The sequence below is a fragment of the Heloderma suspectum genome, chromosome 2 (assembly GCF_057233095.1).
Source record: "Heloderma suspectum isolate Gila_16-S chromosome 2, 16-S_ref, whole genome shotgun sequence".
NCBI classification, from domain to species: Eukaryota; Metazoa; Chordata; class Lepidosauria; order Squamata; family Helodermatidae; genus Heloderma; species Heloderma suspectum.
The window spans coordinates 59,521,398-59,541,025 of record NC_139459.1 but is presented as its reverse complement, the minus strand read 5'-3'; the positions used below and the strand labels follow the sequence as shown (position 1 = coordinate 59,541,025).

The following is a 19,628-nucleotide window of genomic DNA, read 5'->3' as shown; positions in this document are numbered from 1 at the left end:
AGATCAGGATATTGGAAGGGCTGCCTTCTTCCCTCCAAACCTGCCTGCCTATTGAGATAATCATCATCAGAGGCCCCTCTGCAGGTCCCAACATCCCCAGAAATACATTCAGTTGGGACCAGGAAAGGAGCCTCCTCAGTGACTATGCCCAGGCTCAGGCACTCTCTCGCAAGGGAGCCTTGTCTCAACCTGTCTCTAACAGCCGTCTGTAAGTAGCTTAAAATCTTCCCTTTTAGGATGGCTTTTGGGCCATAATTAGGGATGGATGGATGGATGCCCCCCCCCCCCCGGTCTGGGTCTTCCAGGTGCCTACCAAGCCGCTGTCCCCACTCACATGCCCCAGGACCCACTTGCACCCTGTCCATCCTCACCAAGCTGCCCTCACCTACCCTGAGCCATCCTCGAGCATCCATCATTCCTGCAGCCGCCATTTTGTGAAAAAAGGCACCTTGGGAACTTCCGTAAATCTAATATTGTGCACATAGTGGCTGTACAGGCCCCATTACGCAATACTGCTGGCGTAAATGGCTCATTTACACCTATAATATTGCATAGATGGGGCCTTTATGGCTGCTACATACACAATATTAGATTTACGGAAGTTCCCAAGGCACTATTTTTTTCCACAAAATGGTGACCATGGGAACGATGGGAGCTCAAGTACGGCTCAGGGTAGGTGAGGGCGGCTTGGTGAGCATGGGCGGGGTGTGTGTGCGCGTGAGCAGGGACAGGAGCTCAGTGTGTGCAGCTTGGAGGTGTGAGCAAGGCAGAGTCTGTTGGACTCCCAGACTGAGTTGGTGCCTGCACCATCCCTAGCCATAATTGGTTGCTACCTTACTGAAGTGTTTGTTTTTTAAAATATTAAAAACTGAGTTGTACTCTTTCTTTTTCTCTACCGTGTCATTTTATGGCTGCTTTTAGTGGATTATTGTTTAAGTGTTGTTATCTTTTTACCAGCTGAAGCGCCTGGCTGAGGCTGTCTGTCTCCTTCTCCCCTCCCCTTCCAGGTATTTAAAGGCTGCTCCTGGCAGAGGTTCAAGCTGAAGGGCAAGAGCCAAAGGGCTCTTGGCCTTTGGCAACACTGGGGAGAGCAGGCTGGGAAACTGGAACATTGGTGGTGGAGAGGCGGTTTTCATCTTTGGCCTCCAGAACCTTGTCTGCCTACCTGAGGAAAGACCCAGATTCCAGCAGAGGTGGACACTTCATGGCTGTTCAGCAAAATACACCCCAGCAACCAGTAGCAGCAGAAAGCAGCAGTTTGGAGAACAGAGGAGCAATTGCTGATCCTGAACAGGTTACCAGTCTGTTTCTGAGCCACATTCAAGGTGCTGTTAGACCTTTAAAGCTCTAAATGGCCTGGATCTGGGATATCTTAGGGAGTGGCTTCTTCTGTTTTTCCCACTCTCCCAAACTGTGAATTAAGACTTAACTGATTGCTCCAGGTGCTACTACTATCAGCATGAACCTATCCTTTACTCAGGTAATAGTAGCATCAGTACTATGGAACTTCCTCCCAGGAGAAATTAAGCTAGCCCGCTCCATTGGAGTTTTTAGATGACTAGAAAAAACCTTGCTTTTTCACCGGGCTTTTAGTTACTGTGTGTCCAATGATTTTATTTTGTACTGCTGCCAATAGTGTTGATATTATCACAGTGCAATCCTATACATGTCTACTCAGAAGTAATTCCATGGATTTCAATTGGGCTTACTCCCAGGTAATTGGATATAGGATTGCAGCTTGAGGCTGCAATCTTATATTCACTTAGGGTGCAATCCTATGTCTGTTTAGACAGAAAAAGGTCCTACAATTCCCAGCATTCCCCAGCCAGAAAAAAGTCCTTCAACTCCCAGCATTCCCCAGCCAGCATGGCTGGCTAGGGAATGCTGGGAGTTGTAGGACTTTTTTCTGTCTAAACAGGCATAGGATTGTGCCCTTAGTCGTACACAAGTCCCATTGAGCTTGGAGAGCTTATTTCTGAGTAGACCTGTATCGGATTGCACTCTTAGTCTTTTATTATTTGCAATACTGTTTCATTATATATGTTTGTATATTGTGACCTGCTCTGAGTGCTCTTTTTTAATGAGAAAGTAGCATATAAATGGAGCTATACATACATACATACACACAGTGTTTTGCAATGTTTAGCATGCCTGCCCTGATAGCAATGTTTTGATGTAGATTGCTATTATTTCAGCCATAGTGGCAAGAAACTGAGATGAGTCACAATGAGATGAGACACAATGAGTCTGAGGCAGATATGGGATTTGAACCCAGTCCTCCAAGAGCAACTATCCACTGAATATACACATTTACACAGCCTCAATTCTGTATTTCAAACACAGTACATTTGTTATTAGCATGTAGAGACAAAGGAATGAAGGTACCTCTTCCATAGCAGTGATCAGGTTCTGAGTAGATTTGCTGATCTCTCCTCCTGCTGGGGGCATGCCGCTGCCATGAGTAAAAAATGCAGAACCTGGACTGGTATGTCCATTCATTTCAACTGTGTAACTTGCTTTTACAGGGCAGCAGAGCTGGTTGTGTAGAATAAAATACACCATGAAGACATAAAGACCCTGAAAAGAGGGCAGGGAGGGAGGAAAAAGCAAGCATCTATGTATCAAAGTAAACCACCTTGAACACATTTAAGAAAACTGCATCATGGCAAGATTCAGAGAGCTTTGGCTGTTCGGCGGTATAGAAAACTTCTCCTCCTCCTCCTTAAGCAGAACAGCAGATGTCTCTCGGAATCCCAACCAACAACTGTCCATAGGATTATAATGTACAAGCAAAAGTGTCAAGGTAAATCAATGGCTACTAGTCCTGATGGCTATGTGCTACCTCCAGTACTAGAGGCAGTGAGCCTATGTACACCAGTTGTTGGGGAACATGGATGGGAGGGCGCTGTTGCACTCACGTCCTGCTTGTGGGTTCCTGGTCAACAGCTGGTTGGCCACTGTGTGAACAGAATGCTGGACTAGATTGACCCTTGGTCTGAACCAGCATGGCTCTTCTTATGTGCTGCTTTGGAAATTAAGAGTAAGCTAATGCCCTGAGGCCTCTGTTAAGATAAATGGATAATTTAAAAATATGTTTTTAAAACAACACCACCACCACCCCCATTCTCTGAAGCAAAGCCAAAAGGAGAACAACAAAGATTCACATTCATCACAACAGTGAGGAAATAGGTCATAGATTTCTCCCAGTGGTAGAAGGCCAGCACTGATGTCATTCTGCCAGATAGTACCATTGGTACTTTTACTGACCTGTAGGGTCCATGCCACAACCTAAATGCCTTGAAAATAATGGCTGGTACTGTACTTGGATGCCACATTTCAGTTTCAAATGAAGTTCTCCAAGCTGCCCATTATCTTAGAACTTGCTTGTCTGGGTGCATTTAAAAACTTGCTTGTTTTCCTTAAACTGTGTGCTATTTTTTAACCTCTAGCTTGAAAATTATAAATTTTTACTTGAACATACATACTTTATATTCAGATTGCAAGGAGTGAGTTCCTCAAGGAGTCAGTTTTTACAACATTGCCATCTGAGGCTCATGTGCTCTAGATCCTTCCATGTGATTATTTCCTGATAATTTTCTAACATAAGGAAGCTGATTATTCGAACAGAATCCTTCTCTCGACAGTAGCTCCCTCCCTGCGTGGTCCTCTCAGGCACGCAAAAAACCTCCTTTATCAACAACACTCCTCCAGAATCATGGCTGATTCATGATCAGGTTGTGGGCTTGTTTTTCAAACTAGGCGTGCTTTGGGCTTGTACAGATGGTAATATTTTTGGAGCAACAAGAACAGCTTTTGCTTGCGGGTCCATCTCACTCTGATCCTGCATCATTGTTGTAAGATCAACAGAAATAGGGCAGTGGGGTTGGGGAACTAGCCTTGTTGTTCCAGGAGAGATAACCTTGTCATAGGCAAGTGACAGTTGTGCACTGCAGCAGAATAAGGAGGTACCTGCAATCACGTTTGCCACTTGTTTGCTTGTTAGTTAGGTACTTAGTTAAATTAAAGGGCTACATGAGAGCTAACATGGAAAAGTGGGGAGACATTCAACCTGGAAAAAGAGAGATACATTAAAATAAAATGAACATTTCAAAACCAATATTAGCATGGGCTTGTCTATGTTCCACAATGTGGGATGAAGTGCATGGGGATGCTGGGAGAGTGGGATATTGCCCCAATTCAGGCAGAAGCAATTTATATGATCCCTGATTCAGGGTAATTTCCGCTCCTCTGGTAGGACCCCCCCTTGGAGGACCTCCTCAGTCCTCCAGATCTTAAAATTGAAGCCATTGGGAGCTTTGTAAAGATTATGTTCAGAGTTGCCTGGTGTTAAATTTGTGTGTGCGTGTGTGTGTGTGCGCGCACGTGCACATCCTATATTTTTGGCTCTTACTACCCTCAGGTCTTCTGAAATAAATGACACTAAGTAATACCTGTTTCAGTGCTGTCCAGCAGCATGAAACTCATTACAGAAGTAATAAATAGAAAACAAGCTTTCATCTAACTGCTCATACTTGGGAATTCCAAATGTACTCAACTTGGAATATGAAAGAAGACCAGGAATACCCAAGTTATACTTGTATGCACACCTATGGTGCGAAATGCACATCATCAGATAAAACCCCTTTCAGGCAATCCCAAATTTCGAAAGACCAAAATAATTCTTGCCAAAATGCTGTAAAAACCAAAGTCTATCATTTTTTACTTTAAACAAAGCATATAATTAAAACCTCAGCTAAGAATTGTGTGGTGGTGGTTACAGAAATATTGACATTTCAAACTGAATTTGTTTTCTTCCTTTGCCACTGGCTTTCTTGAGTACTTTGGCAAGTGAGTATGAGCTAGCTTGGGGACACAAGAACAAAGGGAAAGCTGATCGAAAGTTTAAGGAGACATTAATTGGGATAAGCTTGGGGTGGGCAATGGTGAACACAGGCCAAAAGGTACAACAGAGAAAGGAAACAGGCATGATGGCTGGTAACATTACAAGAGTTAATACATCATGATCCAGCTAAGTTATACATTTTTGAGCCCCATTGGTCTCAATAGGAAAGACAGTTAGCCATGGGTTTAACCATGCAGCAAGGTTCATCTTTGACAACATTCAAGATGGGCAACAGTAAGGACCAAACTAGACTTAGTGCCAACAGTAGCTTCCATAGCAAGTATGGAACGGGCAGCCATTTTTGTTGGGACCTCAATAGGGGAGCAAAGAATTCAGCCTCCACTACCTACACACTGGGGTTACAGTGAAAACTAGGGCTCCTCTATGCCTGTTATCAATTAAAAAACCCCCACTGATATGATTGCCAATGACACATTTAGTGTTACGCCGACTTTGGCCTGAAGTAACATCGAAGTCTGAAGATGCTGATTCTTTACTTAACAGAATTGTAAAATTAAAAACAAAACAAAGCATAACTTTTGCAAGCTTTACAGTTTTTTTTTCATTTGGTTTATTCATTGTGTTTTGGAATGTTAAATATTATATTGGGATATTTAAAAAAATTATTCTTTCTGAGAAACACATAAGGAGTTGGATCCAAGCTGACATTCTGCAGACAGAAGCAGTTCCATCAGCGGCACCAGGATAGGGGAATCCCCCCCCCACCCGCCCCACGTGTGGCCTCAAAATCTGCTCTGGAAGCCTGGGAAACCGTCCAGAGCAGATTTTGAGGCAGTGCAGAGGGCTGCAGTAGGGAAGACAGAGGGAGGAACTCCACTAGCATGATGTTGGATTTAAGTCAACATAAATACATTTATATGTTTTTAATATCAAGGCTGAAACAGCAGTCTGAAAAAGAGGCGACTTAACAATCTGCTTAGAAACCGGCCGCCAGAATTCAATCAGAGCTTGTCAGTCACAACTATTTCTGTTTTAGTAAACAGCATTATTTAATAAACAGCATTATAACCTGGTCTGTGTGGTTTTCCCTGCCACTTTGTTGTCCAAACAGCTCAAAAAACGTGCATCAACACTTCAAAAACTATGAGACGTAGCCATCTAGATTAGAGGATAATCCCTATAGTACACAGGATTGAGGTAGCCTCAAATCTTCTTTAGATTATACCTGGGTTAAAACAAATAGCCTAGCAGCTCTGGTCATGTGATTCACAAAGTCAACTTTTGCTTTCATCACACTACTAATACTTGCCCAAAACATAAAGGTCAGTTTTCTCTCCTATTATGTGACTTGGAAAGTCAGAAGTTGAACAGGATCTATCAATTTTTTGTGTTGGCTTAGTTGTCTCCACCCCCCCCACCCCCTTCCAAGGTATTTGCTAATATCATTTGGTAATAATATATCTAATGGTATTTACTAATATCCTTTAAAAAATATTGATAAGGGGCCCAGTGAGTGATCTAGGAGCTTCTGATGCTGCAAAATAGTTGAAGCTAAAGGTTTGGGCCTGATTTGTGAAGTTGCTGGGAGCCTAGCGGAAGGGCAGGTTATAAATAAAACATTTTATTTATATATATAATTCTCTCTCTCTCTCTCACAGATACACACACACACACACACACACGTATACATATATATTGGTGGTTTTGCCCTAGCAGAAAACACATGTGCAGGTGGTGCACCTGATCTTTACTGTATCTAAAATGGTTTAATTAAACATTTTGGTTTCTACCTTCCCCAAGGTCGAAACCACACTACTTTAGATCCATATCTAGCAGCTACATCTTCCCCCCCTTTGCTTTTTATTCTACAGTAGGCTTAGGGGGCACGATCGGGATCTTAAACACCCCCATTACCCCCCACTCTAGGGTCCTGATCCAGATCCGGGGCCCTGTGCCTCCTCTACAGTAAAAATTATTTTAAAAAGATCTAGCTGTTAGATAGATACAGATTTAAACAAATGTCTGTTTTGGCTTTGAACACAGCTGGGATTTCAGATGAACACTGTGAACCAAGGTGACAGTATAAAGAACACTCAGGATGGAATAATTCTAAGGTGTGCAACATGTGCAAGAGACATATGAGAGAAAGGGAGGGAAGGAGATAAGATAGCAGCTTTGCCAAGCCTTGGATGTATCGTCATAGAAACATACAGTTCATGTAACCACCCTAACATCCTTGAGTATATGTCAAGTTAATGCTTTTATTCATTTCCTCATTTCTTTTGCTTTGCAGTGTTGAGTTTATTACAATAATTATAACCTACCTATTTATTAATGGTGGATGTTTAAAATAAAACAGACTGCCAGACTGCAGGCAGCAACACACAGCTTTTTTCTGCTGTTATTATTTGGAGTTTTATAGCATCCAGCTATAAGAGGGTACCTATAAAGGTGGATTACTACTGTGTGCAATATGGCAGGACTTTAAAAGAATGTGCATATTCTAATATCTCTGATTAGATGTCTGCCAATGGAAGTTTCAGATCAATCCTGTGCATGTTTGCACTTATAGGTAGTGTGCACAGTATTGCAGCCCGGTCACCATATGGCAATCACTGAGCTAAGTAAGGATCAAACAAAACTGGAGAACATCCAAAATGTCAAATGGAATAAAGAGACGAAGTTTCAGGATGTTGGAAAAATATGTAGTTTTATTCCAAAGAGTATTCCCAAGGAAGGCTACTCCTCAGAATAAAACATTTTTTTTCAATATCCTGAGACTTTGTCTCTTTATTCCATTAATCACTGAACTAAGCTATGTTCATTAACATAACCTACACATATGTTGATGCAACTGCAATGAATAGCTCATAATGCACATCTCACAGCTGAAGCACGTGCAGGAAGCAAGAGAAAGGCACTGCATGTGAGGAGGACGGTGTACTTCAGACAGAATGTTATGATCACAAGACCTTACACAGATTTCTGGATTTAAGATGCCTGGAAGCAAATAGCTTTAAATTAAAGGACTGCCAAGCACAAGGCAATAGAAAGACAAGTTTTTCAAACAAAACAAATAAAAAGAATTGCATGCATCCTTTGATCAGGGTAAGATGCACAACCACCTATAGGGCACGGGTGATGATGTGAGTTGCCAAGCTGCTTAAGTAAGCATGAATCAAAAGAAGAACATATTGGATGTTAATAAAGAATAATGAGCTAACTTCAGAAGAGCTGGAGGAAATGTGCAGAGAAGGCATAAACAATCGTTTCTTTTTTCCTCTAACCATGCCAGTGTTTGAAAAGTGGGTCAAAATGGTATGGGATTAAACAAATTTCTTGATTTGTTTAAAGCCTTGACAGGACAAAAGAACACGATGCGAAAAAAAAAAAACATTCCGGGTTTGAATCTTGGACCAGCTCTTTGAATCTTGGACCAGCTCTTCTTCACCGTCTCTCCCTTTCCCTTTTCAACCAGTTCTATGCCTGAAGGCAAACGTCTTCACCTTGATGTAGCTTGCCTAGTAGAACAACACATTTTTATGGCTGTCTGGGAGCAATGGTGCAATGTATCTCAAGTTGATCAATCAGCAAAGGATAAGATAAGTCACAAAAGACAGAACAAAGCCTAGGCTTCAGGATCTATTCTTTCAAGTTGTATTAGCAAGGTATAAGTAGCTTATATTAGTTTTCAGCCCGGCATTATCTATCTATCTGTTTATTTTTAGTTAGTTTCATATTGATTTTTCTGTTTTACACCGCCAGGTTGTTTTTGGCAGCAAGTCCATAACAATATTAGGTTCTTCAGCATCATGCAAGTATCTATATTCTTTCACTCAGGTGATCTTTCCACCTCAATACCAGTGGTTTCTTTTGAGTCTGTCACCAGATAAATGCTGCAGATCTTCTTTATTGTGACTCCTTTTTTAAAATACGACTTCTCTCTATATTCCAGTCCAGAGGTCAAGGTGAGATCAGTTGAGCAAGCACATGAAGGGTTCAAGCAGACAAAGCATTTTTAGAGCAGTGGGTGATTTGGATGCACCCTCATTGCATTCAGTTCATATATTTCTTTTCTTTTCAGGATTAAGCTTGGGGTGGGATGGGGGGTGGGGAGGCTCTCCCCACATTTGCAACAGAAGCTGACTGCAGATGGCACTGACTGGCTAGCACCTGTGCTATCACCAAGATATTTCCAGCCTGTTCCTGGAGCAGTTTTGCTTATAAAAATGTTTCCAATATAATCTTTTTAATTAGGTGAAGAATGACCAGATAAACACACGTGTCACTTAAAAAAAGGTTATGGGTCTTCCTCAAGCATGGGGGAAGCAGCAAGACTGATGGCTGAACCAGCAATCCATTTGCTAGCATGCATATGTATCATTGACACCATGAAGCTGGGCTCACATCTGTGCCAAGGTACCTAGGGTAAGTTCCCTTTTTATATTATATTTGTCTTCATCCTAAATGGTTCTGAGAGGAACCTTGGTTCTTGCCAATTCTAAAAGAACACCAAAAGCAGCTGCTCTCCAAGGATGGTGAAAAGAATGCTATTAACTCACTCTTGCCTTCAGCTATTCTTATAGCAGAATAAGGGGTAGGTAGTACTTTTACCAGGACTTCTCCTTAGGATTTAAGATGCTACCTTCCATGTTCTTTGTAGCTACTTTGATGGCCCACTTTAGCTGCAAAGAGGAGAGTTCCTCCTATGGGAAATAAAGACATGTTCTAACCTATTGAAAAACACATAATCTCTTACCAAGTGACAATGGAAATCCTGTCTGCACTCTACACATATATTTTAATTAAGGATAACTTTTTTAGGCATGGAGGGCCACATTGGACTCTTATATATGATAAAGGGTAATATCTAATAAAGTGGTAATGTAATGTACGCATTGACCGGGTTCACATGTAATGACAAACCATGGTTTAATTAACCATGGTTTGTTGAATTGGGGGTTATGTGCAAACCCAGAACTATAGGCTAACTATGGGTTGTTAACCATGAACAACCCATGAAGAGAACCCATGGTTTGTTATTGGGTTATGAACTGTGAGTTGTTTAAAACATGGGTTGTCATTACATGCAAACCCAGAATCATGGGTTGTTTCACCAGGCTACAGAGGCAACAGAAAAGGCAGTAAAAAACAATCCAGGGACTGAGAAAGCAAACCATGGATTGGTCAATCATCTTCAAGACAAACCCTAGGTAGGGTAAAAAAACATGGTTTAAATAAACCATGGGTTAGTGTTATGTGCAAACCAGGCCATTAACTCAATTTATATAATTCGATCTACTGATCTGGGGGAATGCTTCCTTGGATGATGTCAAGCATGGGTCATTGACATATTACCTTCCTTCTATCATGTGAGCTACTAGACTATTTATTTGTGAAATGAAATCTGTAAAGCTTTGTTTAAATGGTGCTGATACCATTGATGCAATGTCCACTGGGTGAAGTGGCATTCTTCCCATGTTTTGGAAAAGCCCACCAGCGAACTGGAATCTCAAATGGAACAGTAACAAGAAACTATAGAGCACTGCTTGTTTTGTTGGTCTCTGAAACATGACAAAAAGTATAGTTTCATACAGTTGGTCAAAGTTGCTTTTTAAAGAAATTTTGCTCCATAGTTTTTCCCCTCCTCCCAAAGCTACTGGCCACTCAGTAAAGACTTAAAAGCAGCACCTGAACTGACAGACAAATAAAAACCCATACTTGCTTCAGACACAGGCTGCACCTTCTTCAGAAGGCTGCATATTTTTGACATGCTTAATGTGATATTTCATTTTATTTGGAAATAAATCCTGGTGTGAGTGACAGTGTCAGCTGGACCAATCAAAACTCTTGCACTGCAATCCTGTACATATCTACTCCGGCTTATTATAGTCAGGCTTATTCCCAGATAAGTGCATATAGGATTTCAGCCTGAGAATGGCTCACCCCAAATTTTCAAAACTGTGAAGCAGTCCAAAGATTACATGAAATCATGCTCAAAAGCACAGGATTTCTGATTTAAGTTCAGAACTGTTTCTCCAAAACTCTAAAGGAAATTTCCAATGTACTTGGACCAGGAAAATCTAGAATCAAACCTCTGCCTAAGAGATCTCAGTTCCACATCTGTTAAAAAATTAAAATGACCTTTGTTGTTGTTGTTCAGTCGTTCAGTCGTGTCCGACTCTTCGTGACCCCATGGACCATAGCACGCCAGGCCTTCCTGTCCTGCGCTCTCTCCCGCAGCGTGCTCAAGTTCATATTCATTGCATCCGTGATGCTATCTAGCCATCTCATCCTCTGCCATCCCCTTCTCCTTTTGCCTTCAGTCTTTCCCAGCATCAGGGTCTTTTCCAGGGAGTTTTCTCTTCGCATTAGGTGGCCAAAATATTGGAGCTTCAGCTTCATTATCTGTCCTTCCAATGAGCACTCAGGGTTGATTTGCTTTAGGATGGACTGATTTGACCTCCTTGCAGTCCAGGGCACTCGTAAGAGTCTTCTCCAGCACCACAGTTCGAAGGCATCAATTCTTCGGCGCTCAGCCTTCCTTATAGTCCAGCTCTCACAGCCATACATTATTCAGAGCACATTTCAGCTTGAGTACTCTGAATATTAATAGTAATTTAGTTAATAATACACTGGGATTCTCGGTGTCAAACACATATGTAAAATATCATAAGAAAGCACTTCAGGAGTCATGTATGGCTCTCATGTAGCCCACCTCTGCCATCCAAAGTTCAGACACGGTGAACTATTGGCCTACACACAAAAATCTATCAGTGTTAGTAGCAACCTTTAGTAGCAAATATTACTGTTATTACAAGTCCTTCCTGAAAGAGGCATGAAGAGTGAACAAAAAGAGACAAAATGTTTGTGTCTGAGGTGTAGGTGAATGTGAGGAGATGGAACAACCACATTCATTTTTGGTTCTGTCACTGTGGAAACCATTCTCTGGCTGGACGGATGCTGTGAGTTAAGCTTAATATAAAACAATCAGTAAGAGAGATAGCACACATGAAAAGGATTATTCAAGCAACAAATAATACATTCTGCTCTTATTATATTAATTATCTTCTCTGTTATTGTAATTTTATTTCATTTGTTTTTAAGCCATGTTTTACCTCTACTGCAGGGAAAGGTGGGATATAAAATTTACTGTAACTATGTAAACAAACAAGCTTTCCATGTTGGTTAGATCACTGGAATGTAGGAGATGGGACTGATTTGGGGGAAAGCTTGGTTGGGCCTTGGAGTTTCTTCCAGCTTGTTCATTCTAGAAGCCAGTTGGCCAGCAACATGGGCATAGTTTAAACAGATTCTGCATGGTGACTGCTCCACAATGGCTGAAATGTGTAGCTCACCACATGACTCAGTCTCATCCCATGAAGGATCTCCATGCCTGCACCATCTTTCATCAGGAATACGTAACAATGGAATGGAGCCTCTTCTTGTGATGGAGGTAACCCACATGGTGAACTCATCTGTGCTCTACAGTTGATGCATGGAGCAATCACCACATGAAGGTTATTTCAAGTTGCTTCCATATGGCTAGTGTAATATGCTGGCAGGTTCTAAGAAACTATTTGTTGTGTAGTTCTGAAATACAGCAGACATTTTTACAGGCTACCATGTGAACGGCTAATCATGTGGATGGAGAGGGGGACTGCACCTCTTGGCCAAACCCTTTATACCCAAACACATGCGCCCCATTATCCATGTGTTGAGCATATATGTTTACAAAGGAGCTCCTGGTCGCGTACAACTGAACTTCCATACCTGATTCATTTGGGACTGTGAATACTGCCTGGAGAATATGCAAAATGTAGTTAAGACATGCACATTCCCCAAGGCATGTTGGAGATTATGCATAATGGCTGGAGAATGTACACAATTCCCTTTTCATGAAGAGATTATATGCACATCCTTCATGAAGCATGGTGATCCGGGTTCTAGTCTCCACTCAGCCATGGAAGCTCACTGGGTGACTTTGGGCCAGTCACAGACTCTCAGTCCAACCTACCTCACAGGGTTGTTGTTGTGAGGATAAAATAGAGAGGAGGAAGATAATGTAAGCTGCCTTGGGTTCCTTGCAAGAGGAAAAAAGGCGGGATATAAATGCAATAAATAAATAAATAAATGGCACATTAACTGTTCAACTCACATTAGACTCAACACATAGATGAAGTTGGGATTTTTTTGCCCCAAATACACACACTTAACACTTGCGTAAACTGAATCGCATATGTCATTTTAGTATCCATACTTCCAGTTTGCATCAGGTAGCTGAGGCTGCAATCTTATACCTACTTATCTAGGAGTAAGCCCCACTGTCCTTAATAGGCCTTATGCTGGAGTAGACATGTATAGGACTGTGCTATTAGCATTTGTATTTCTTTAAAAAAATTCTGAATGACTTTACTTCTGCTGCTTTTATATTTTATATGATCATATGGTCTGTATTATGTTATGTTTTTAACTGTGCTGTTTTATTATTAGATGTTATTGTGAATTTCCTTGAGCATTCTTTTAAAGCCAGCATAGCCATCCTAAAACTAAAATAGAATAAAATTGAGTGCATTAGAAAAGTGTGTTTTTAGGTTGCTTGCTAATGGATCCAAGAATCAAAGCAACAAAGAGCTATTTTCCTGGGGGAAGAAGGCTTATATTAAGTTAGTTTCAGAATTAAATTAATACCAAATACATAGAATTCTCCGGTATTACAGAACATTAAAGAAAAACAAACAAGCAAACCACTGGCTTCAGCAACTTTTGTGAAAATACCATCTGCTAAAGCAGAAGTCCAGTAAGCTGAGGTATTAAAACGTGCGTTCTAAGATATCACTGTAATCCAAAAATATTGTCATTTCGTGCTAACATAATTTTGCTGTTTACCCCTGCATGTCCATAAGCCTTTCTACCTCAGGTCCCCCATGTTTAAAATATATCCACATGGTGCAGCTACTTTAGAGAGAGATGCTTGAAGATTAATCAATATGTGGTTTACGCAATCATCTTACATATTCAAGTTCCATAGTCACACTGGTAGGGTTTCTTTACAAGCCTCATCATTAAAGAAATTAGAGTTTAACTGCAAAATCACTTATGACTAAAAATTCTGATACTTCAAGATGTTGCGGACCTCCTTGGAAATATTGAGCATTCTACCACTGACAAAATGCAGGATCAGGTGCAGCTCTTAATTTGATCCAGGGCTTCCCAAGGTTCAGCCCTGGAATATATGCAGAGGTGGTCAACTTGTGGCTTCCACATGTTTCAGCCTACAACTCCCTTGATCCCTCATTATTGGCAATGCTGGGTAGAGCTGATGGAAGTTGTGGCCCTCCAGATGTTTTGATCTATAAGTTGCCCTCTTCTGGTATAAAGAACTGTGCTGTCCCAAAGATGTCCAGCTAATCTGGGGGGGGGGGAGCTGGGAGGGGAAAGGGGAGGAGAAAAAGGATGCTGTTTCTGAGGGGCAGGAGCAAGATGCAAAGGTGTTGTGGGGGCGTCTAATAAAACCAGTGGTGGCGGCAGCACTCTGCTCCCCCCTTCTCTTGCTTAAAACATTCTTTTACCCGCTACTTCATGTAGCTCAGAACGCTGTAATTGGAACAATGATATATCATGATGTAACACTGTTGCAACCAAGGGATTGTGGGGGGACATGGTAGAATGGCTGGCCACTGTTTGCAGCAGCTCCACACTGTCCAAGTGGTGGGAAAAAAATGCTTTAAGCCAGCAATTAAATGCTATTGCTATGGGGCAGGGCAAGGGTGGTGGAGGAAATGCTATAGCTACTGCCCCTTTTGCTGATCAGCTCCCCACTTCAAAAACTGCAACTTTGTTCTACCTCCTGAGAAAAGACACCAAAAAGGATCTCCCACTTTTTTCAGAGGAGTCTGCAAAGGTAGGAAGTGATTCTTCACCCAGCCCTTGAGAAACAATAGAGTGCTTGTTGTGAGCAAGCATGGTGCGCCTTTGCCTCACCACTGAGTAACCACAAAGTCAAGCCAGGAAGGTGAGGGTTATGTCATCTGTGAGGGTTGGATAAATCTGTTTCACTTTTTGTCAGGTTCACAATCGTTTAAGCACAAGTTTGTTCTATTATCAGTTTCCACATTAGTTTGTAAAACTTTTTTAAAAGTCTGCATTAAAATGTGGATGCACTTTCTTGTGCATTTTTATAAGCACAAGAATTCATGTGCATTTTTGTACATTTCCCCTAATTTACAGAGTTCGCAAGTGATTTCCCCTAATATATGCCTTTTTTGTACACTATTTTTCCTAAAGTATGCACTTTTGTACATCATTTTCTCTAATGAACAGATTTTTTAATTGGAGAACTGCACTGCAAAATTCAGAGAATTGCGCAAACCAAAGGATAATTGCATATTAGACTGTGAAGTGCAAATTAGGTCAGTTTGTATTAAAGTGTGAACCAAACAAATTTCTCCCCCATCCCTACTATCAACTCTTGAATACAGCACCCATGGCCTGAGACAACTCTGCTGTTTTATTATTTTGCCTTTTGTAACTTTTATCTTTTGTTTTGATATTTTAAATTGTAAACCATCTTAAATGCCTTAGCAAAGCTCCAATATTTTGGCCACCTAATGCGAAGAGAAAACTCCCTGGAAAAGACCCTGATGCTGGGAAAGACTGAAGGCAAAAGGAGAAGGGGACGGCAGAAGATGAGATGGCTAGATAGCATCACGGATGCAATGAATATGAACTTGAGCACGCTCCGGGAGAGAGCACAGGACAGGAAGGCCTGGCGTGCTATGGTCCATGGGGTCACGAAGAGTCGGACACGACTGAACAACAACAACAATATATTAATGCAGTAAATAAATAAGTGAACTATCCTAATAAGTTCCTCTAATAAAATATTGGACTCTGGGCTTCCAGGTTAGAGGGCTTGATTTCCAGAGGTACAGTTGAGGCCCAATACCACTTACCTTGGAAATTAAGCACTGATCTGTCTGTGTTTCTAGCAATCAGGTTGTGTTGGACTACTGTACATGTACCACATTTCAATTTCTATCTTTCCTGGAAATACCGTAATGATTGGCAGACCTCCCACCAGTGAGTGAGTCAGAGAGGTCCAGATTTCTTTATAGAGAGAGAGATGACATGATATAATGGTCTTCTTAAGCATCAGCTGGCTCCCTTTTCAAAAAGGCAGAGAATGAACAAATGGAAGGGAAATCAAGGTGCCTTCTAAACTTGCCATTTATACCATCACTCAAACTTTCCTTGTCACCGTGGTAACAGCAAAACAACACCTGTGAAGATTTAAACCACTAACAAACAGATGGTACAAGCTGGTTTGGAGCTTTTTTCTTTTCTAAAACCCAGCTGACCTTTGCCAAGGCAAACAAGGAACACTTGACATTTTACTCAAAATAAAAAAAACACAATGATCTTTCAGTTGTGGTAAGCTCCAACCTCATGAGTTGCACAAAAAGAGAGAAAAATTCTATTTGTTGCAACCTCCACATTCTTCCTGACAAAGCTCTTATAAGTAGGTCCTTTTGGGGCTTCTATTTGACTAAATGCCCAATCACCATTTCTAGGTGGAGGTGGAAAATCTATTTTTAAAAGGCTCAACAACAATAAAGGTTCAATGAAGTGAAAAACTACAAAGGCATACTTGTAGCCATCTTCAGAGAATGTATATCCACATTTGACATATGTTACAAACACACACACACACACACGGATTGTGGTTCCAAGCATTTTTACCCTGCACGATTCTGTTATCTCACATGGCATCTAGCTAACAACTTCAGCATGCAATCCTAAGGGATTGCTGCACAATAGACAGAGGGCTCCAGTTTCAGTGCACTCTGTCTACCCAATGCCTCAAAGAGCCAGGCAGGGCAGGAGGGGGACAGAGGTTTTTACATTCTCTCTGTCCGCCATTAAAATGTTTAAAGCTTGCTTTCCAGGGAATGAGTGGGGATGGGGATCATGGGACAGAGGCTCTTGGATCAAGTGGATCCAGGCCTCTTCTTCTCCCTCCCATCCTTGGTCTTTTTTCTACTTCTCCGATGTCTCTTCCAAGGTCACAGTTGTGACTTTGGAACAGAGGCTGCTGAAGAGATTTCCGCTGTGGCTGGGGCAGGGGTGCAGTCGTAGCTCTTCCTACAGTCATGGAAGAGGATGTCTGCACCATTCTATAGCTCCCAGATGCTGACTGGGAGCCATTAGCCATAGGATTGCTCTGCCCATTTGGTTCCTATCCTAACCAATAGTTGCTGCTGTCAAGTGCCCATTTGACCATGAACAATTTCCTTCCATTGCAATGGCACTCCCTTTAGCTCCATGGGCAGTATCCGATGATGTCATCCCACTAGCACAAATTATGTTGCACTAGTGTAAGGGACCCTAGCTCTACGCCAATAGCATTAGCTTGCGTGATGGATTTTCTGTGGAATCCTGTCATGCAAGCTAACACTACCGGCGTTGTGATCACAACAACACTGTCAGATAGGTTAGGCTGAGAGAGAATGACTGGATCTAGGTCATTCAGTGAGTTTCATGGCTCACTGGGAATTTGAACCTGTATTTCCCTGGTTCTGCTCAGAAACTTGGGGCTGGCCCTACCATTCTGTAGAGTGAGGTGGCCCTGTAGACAGACACTCTAACCGCTACATCACAATATGTAACCACCACTTTCATGCCCTGGTTGTAAGCTCCCAGAGGCATCTCTCAACCAACATATTGGAAACAGAACACTGGAATAGAAGGGAGTTGATCTGATCCAGCAAGGCAACCCTTATGGTCTTCATATACTGAGATTACAAAGTGAGAGGCTTTCCAATTTCATCCCAGTACAAATGCCTCCAGCTGCAGCTAAATGAATCATCTCACATATAAAGCACATTGAACCAAGTGTGTAGAAAGGTTCACTTCAACCTTCCAGAAGAATTAATTTTGCAAATCAATATTTTCCTCTTTGCTGAGCTGTTTTATGGTCAACGGTGATATTGTGGGCACTGATGAAAGCTTGCATCACAGACATGTTAAGTGCCACAAGAGCTGGAGGAAATGGAAGGGAAAAAGAGCCATAACGTGATTAGCTTTTTCTACAGCTGCTGCTGTGAGCTGGGCAGTGCCAAATTTAGAAATAATTATTAGATTTGTCTTTTAATTAGGAAAGATTTTGGAGAGCTATCAGACAAAATTAAAAAAGCAGACTACAACATTAAAAAAGCAGACTTTATTACCCAGAGATAGCAGAGAACATCTTTCTCACTTGCAGGTTAAATGTCATTATTGTAACATATAAATAGCTCCTCCTTCTGTGTGTGTGTGTGTGTGTGTGTGACAGAGAGAGAGAGAGAGAGAGAGAGAGAGAGAGGAATCCGCTCTTACGCTGTGGCCTGTTAAATACAAATCATATAGATTTCACAGTAAGCATCAGATTAACCTTTACTGAGCTACTATTAAGAATTCTGTCAGTGGAGACATCTGTAAAAGAGCAATACTGAACCATTTGCATGAGGGCAACAGAGAAATGAAGAACAGAAGTATGAAGAGTCTGAGGAAATTACTTCCTCTTTTTAGAACTGTATTGAAGTCAATGGGTTGGATCCAGATTAAGGTAGTCCCTCTGTAGTCCCACAGTCAAATCTATGGGACAAGTTAGTCATCACTTAACTAACATGGGGTTGGATCCAGGGGGTGATGCTGTGGGGAGAAGGGGGAAGTCTGTTTCTGCCAGCCCAGCTGCACGTACCTAAATCTGGACCTAACCCTTAGTCTGGATCCAACCCAAGGTCAGATTTAGGATCCATAGTTTGAGAATGCCCAAAACTTGGATTTATGATGCTGACATTCAGAGACTGCTGCCACTACTCTATGGAAGACAACACATAAAATGTCAGCTTCCATAACCACTTGAAGGTTGCTATATCCAGTTAGTCATATTTATTTTATTATTGGTTATTTACTGCCTTACTCTTTTGGTATTCCTCCAGGTTCTGCCTTTCTACTTCACCTGACATGTTCAGAGCACTGTACCTCATTCTCTTTCATCCACTGACATGGCCTTGGGAAACATCCATCCAGACTTTCTTCTCTCTATCTCATTTCAGCATTGAGCCATAGATAGTGACTGACATGGGCCTGTTCAGCTGTATGCATGGAGGAGTGGCCTTAGTGCTACATTATATATCATCACTGAACTCCATTTACATATCAATACAAATGTGAATCAATATAGGTTGATAGGGAGAAATGGGGAGCACTCTTTTGTAGCATCATTAAAACTAGAGATGGGCAAATCAATCTGTTTCAGGTCTGTGCCACTTTTGCCTGAGTACACCCATTAAGTTCATTCTATCCTGTTTCTGCATTAATCTGGAATCTTTTTTTAAAAAAAAATCTGCATGACAATTCGTATTTAACTAAATATTGTAAAATGTATTTTATCTCAAAATATGAATTTCTGAGGGTGCAATCCTATGCATGTTTAGACAGAAAAAGGGCCTACAATTCCTGACATGCCCCAGCCAGCCATGCTAGCTGGGACTTGCTGGGAGTGGCTTTCCTCTGTTTAAACATGCATAAAACTGTGCCCTACATGTATTTTTTCCACATAATACACATGCTAAATGTTGTTAGCAATTTTTTTAGTGGAGAATTATGTCGGAACATTTGGGAAATGTGAAAGCTGTTGGATAAGTAAGTTCTGAACCACAGGTTTAGTGCATTATATCCTGTCTTTCTTCCATCACTGAACAAAAAGTGGTGTACATGG

General features: G+C 41.5%; 1 protein-coding gene across 1 annotated transcript in view; it reads right to left on the bottom strand.

Annotated features, from left to right (window-relative positions):
- Positions 1-19,628, bottom strand: part of ADGRV1 (adhesion G protein-coupled receptor V1) — a 391,637-nt gene that overhangs the window by 9,854 nt on the left and 362,155 nt on the right. The window contains exon 88 of the mRNA XM_084833645.1: positions 2,386-2,577. Within this exon, the coding sequence (XP_084689771.1) occupies positions 2,386-2,577 (192 nt within the window). The remainder of the gene's footprint in view (positions 1-2,385; positions 2,578-19,628) is intronic.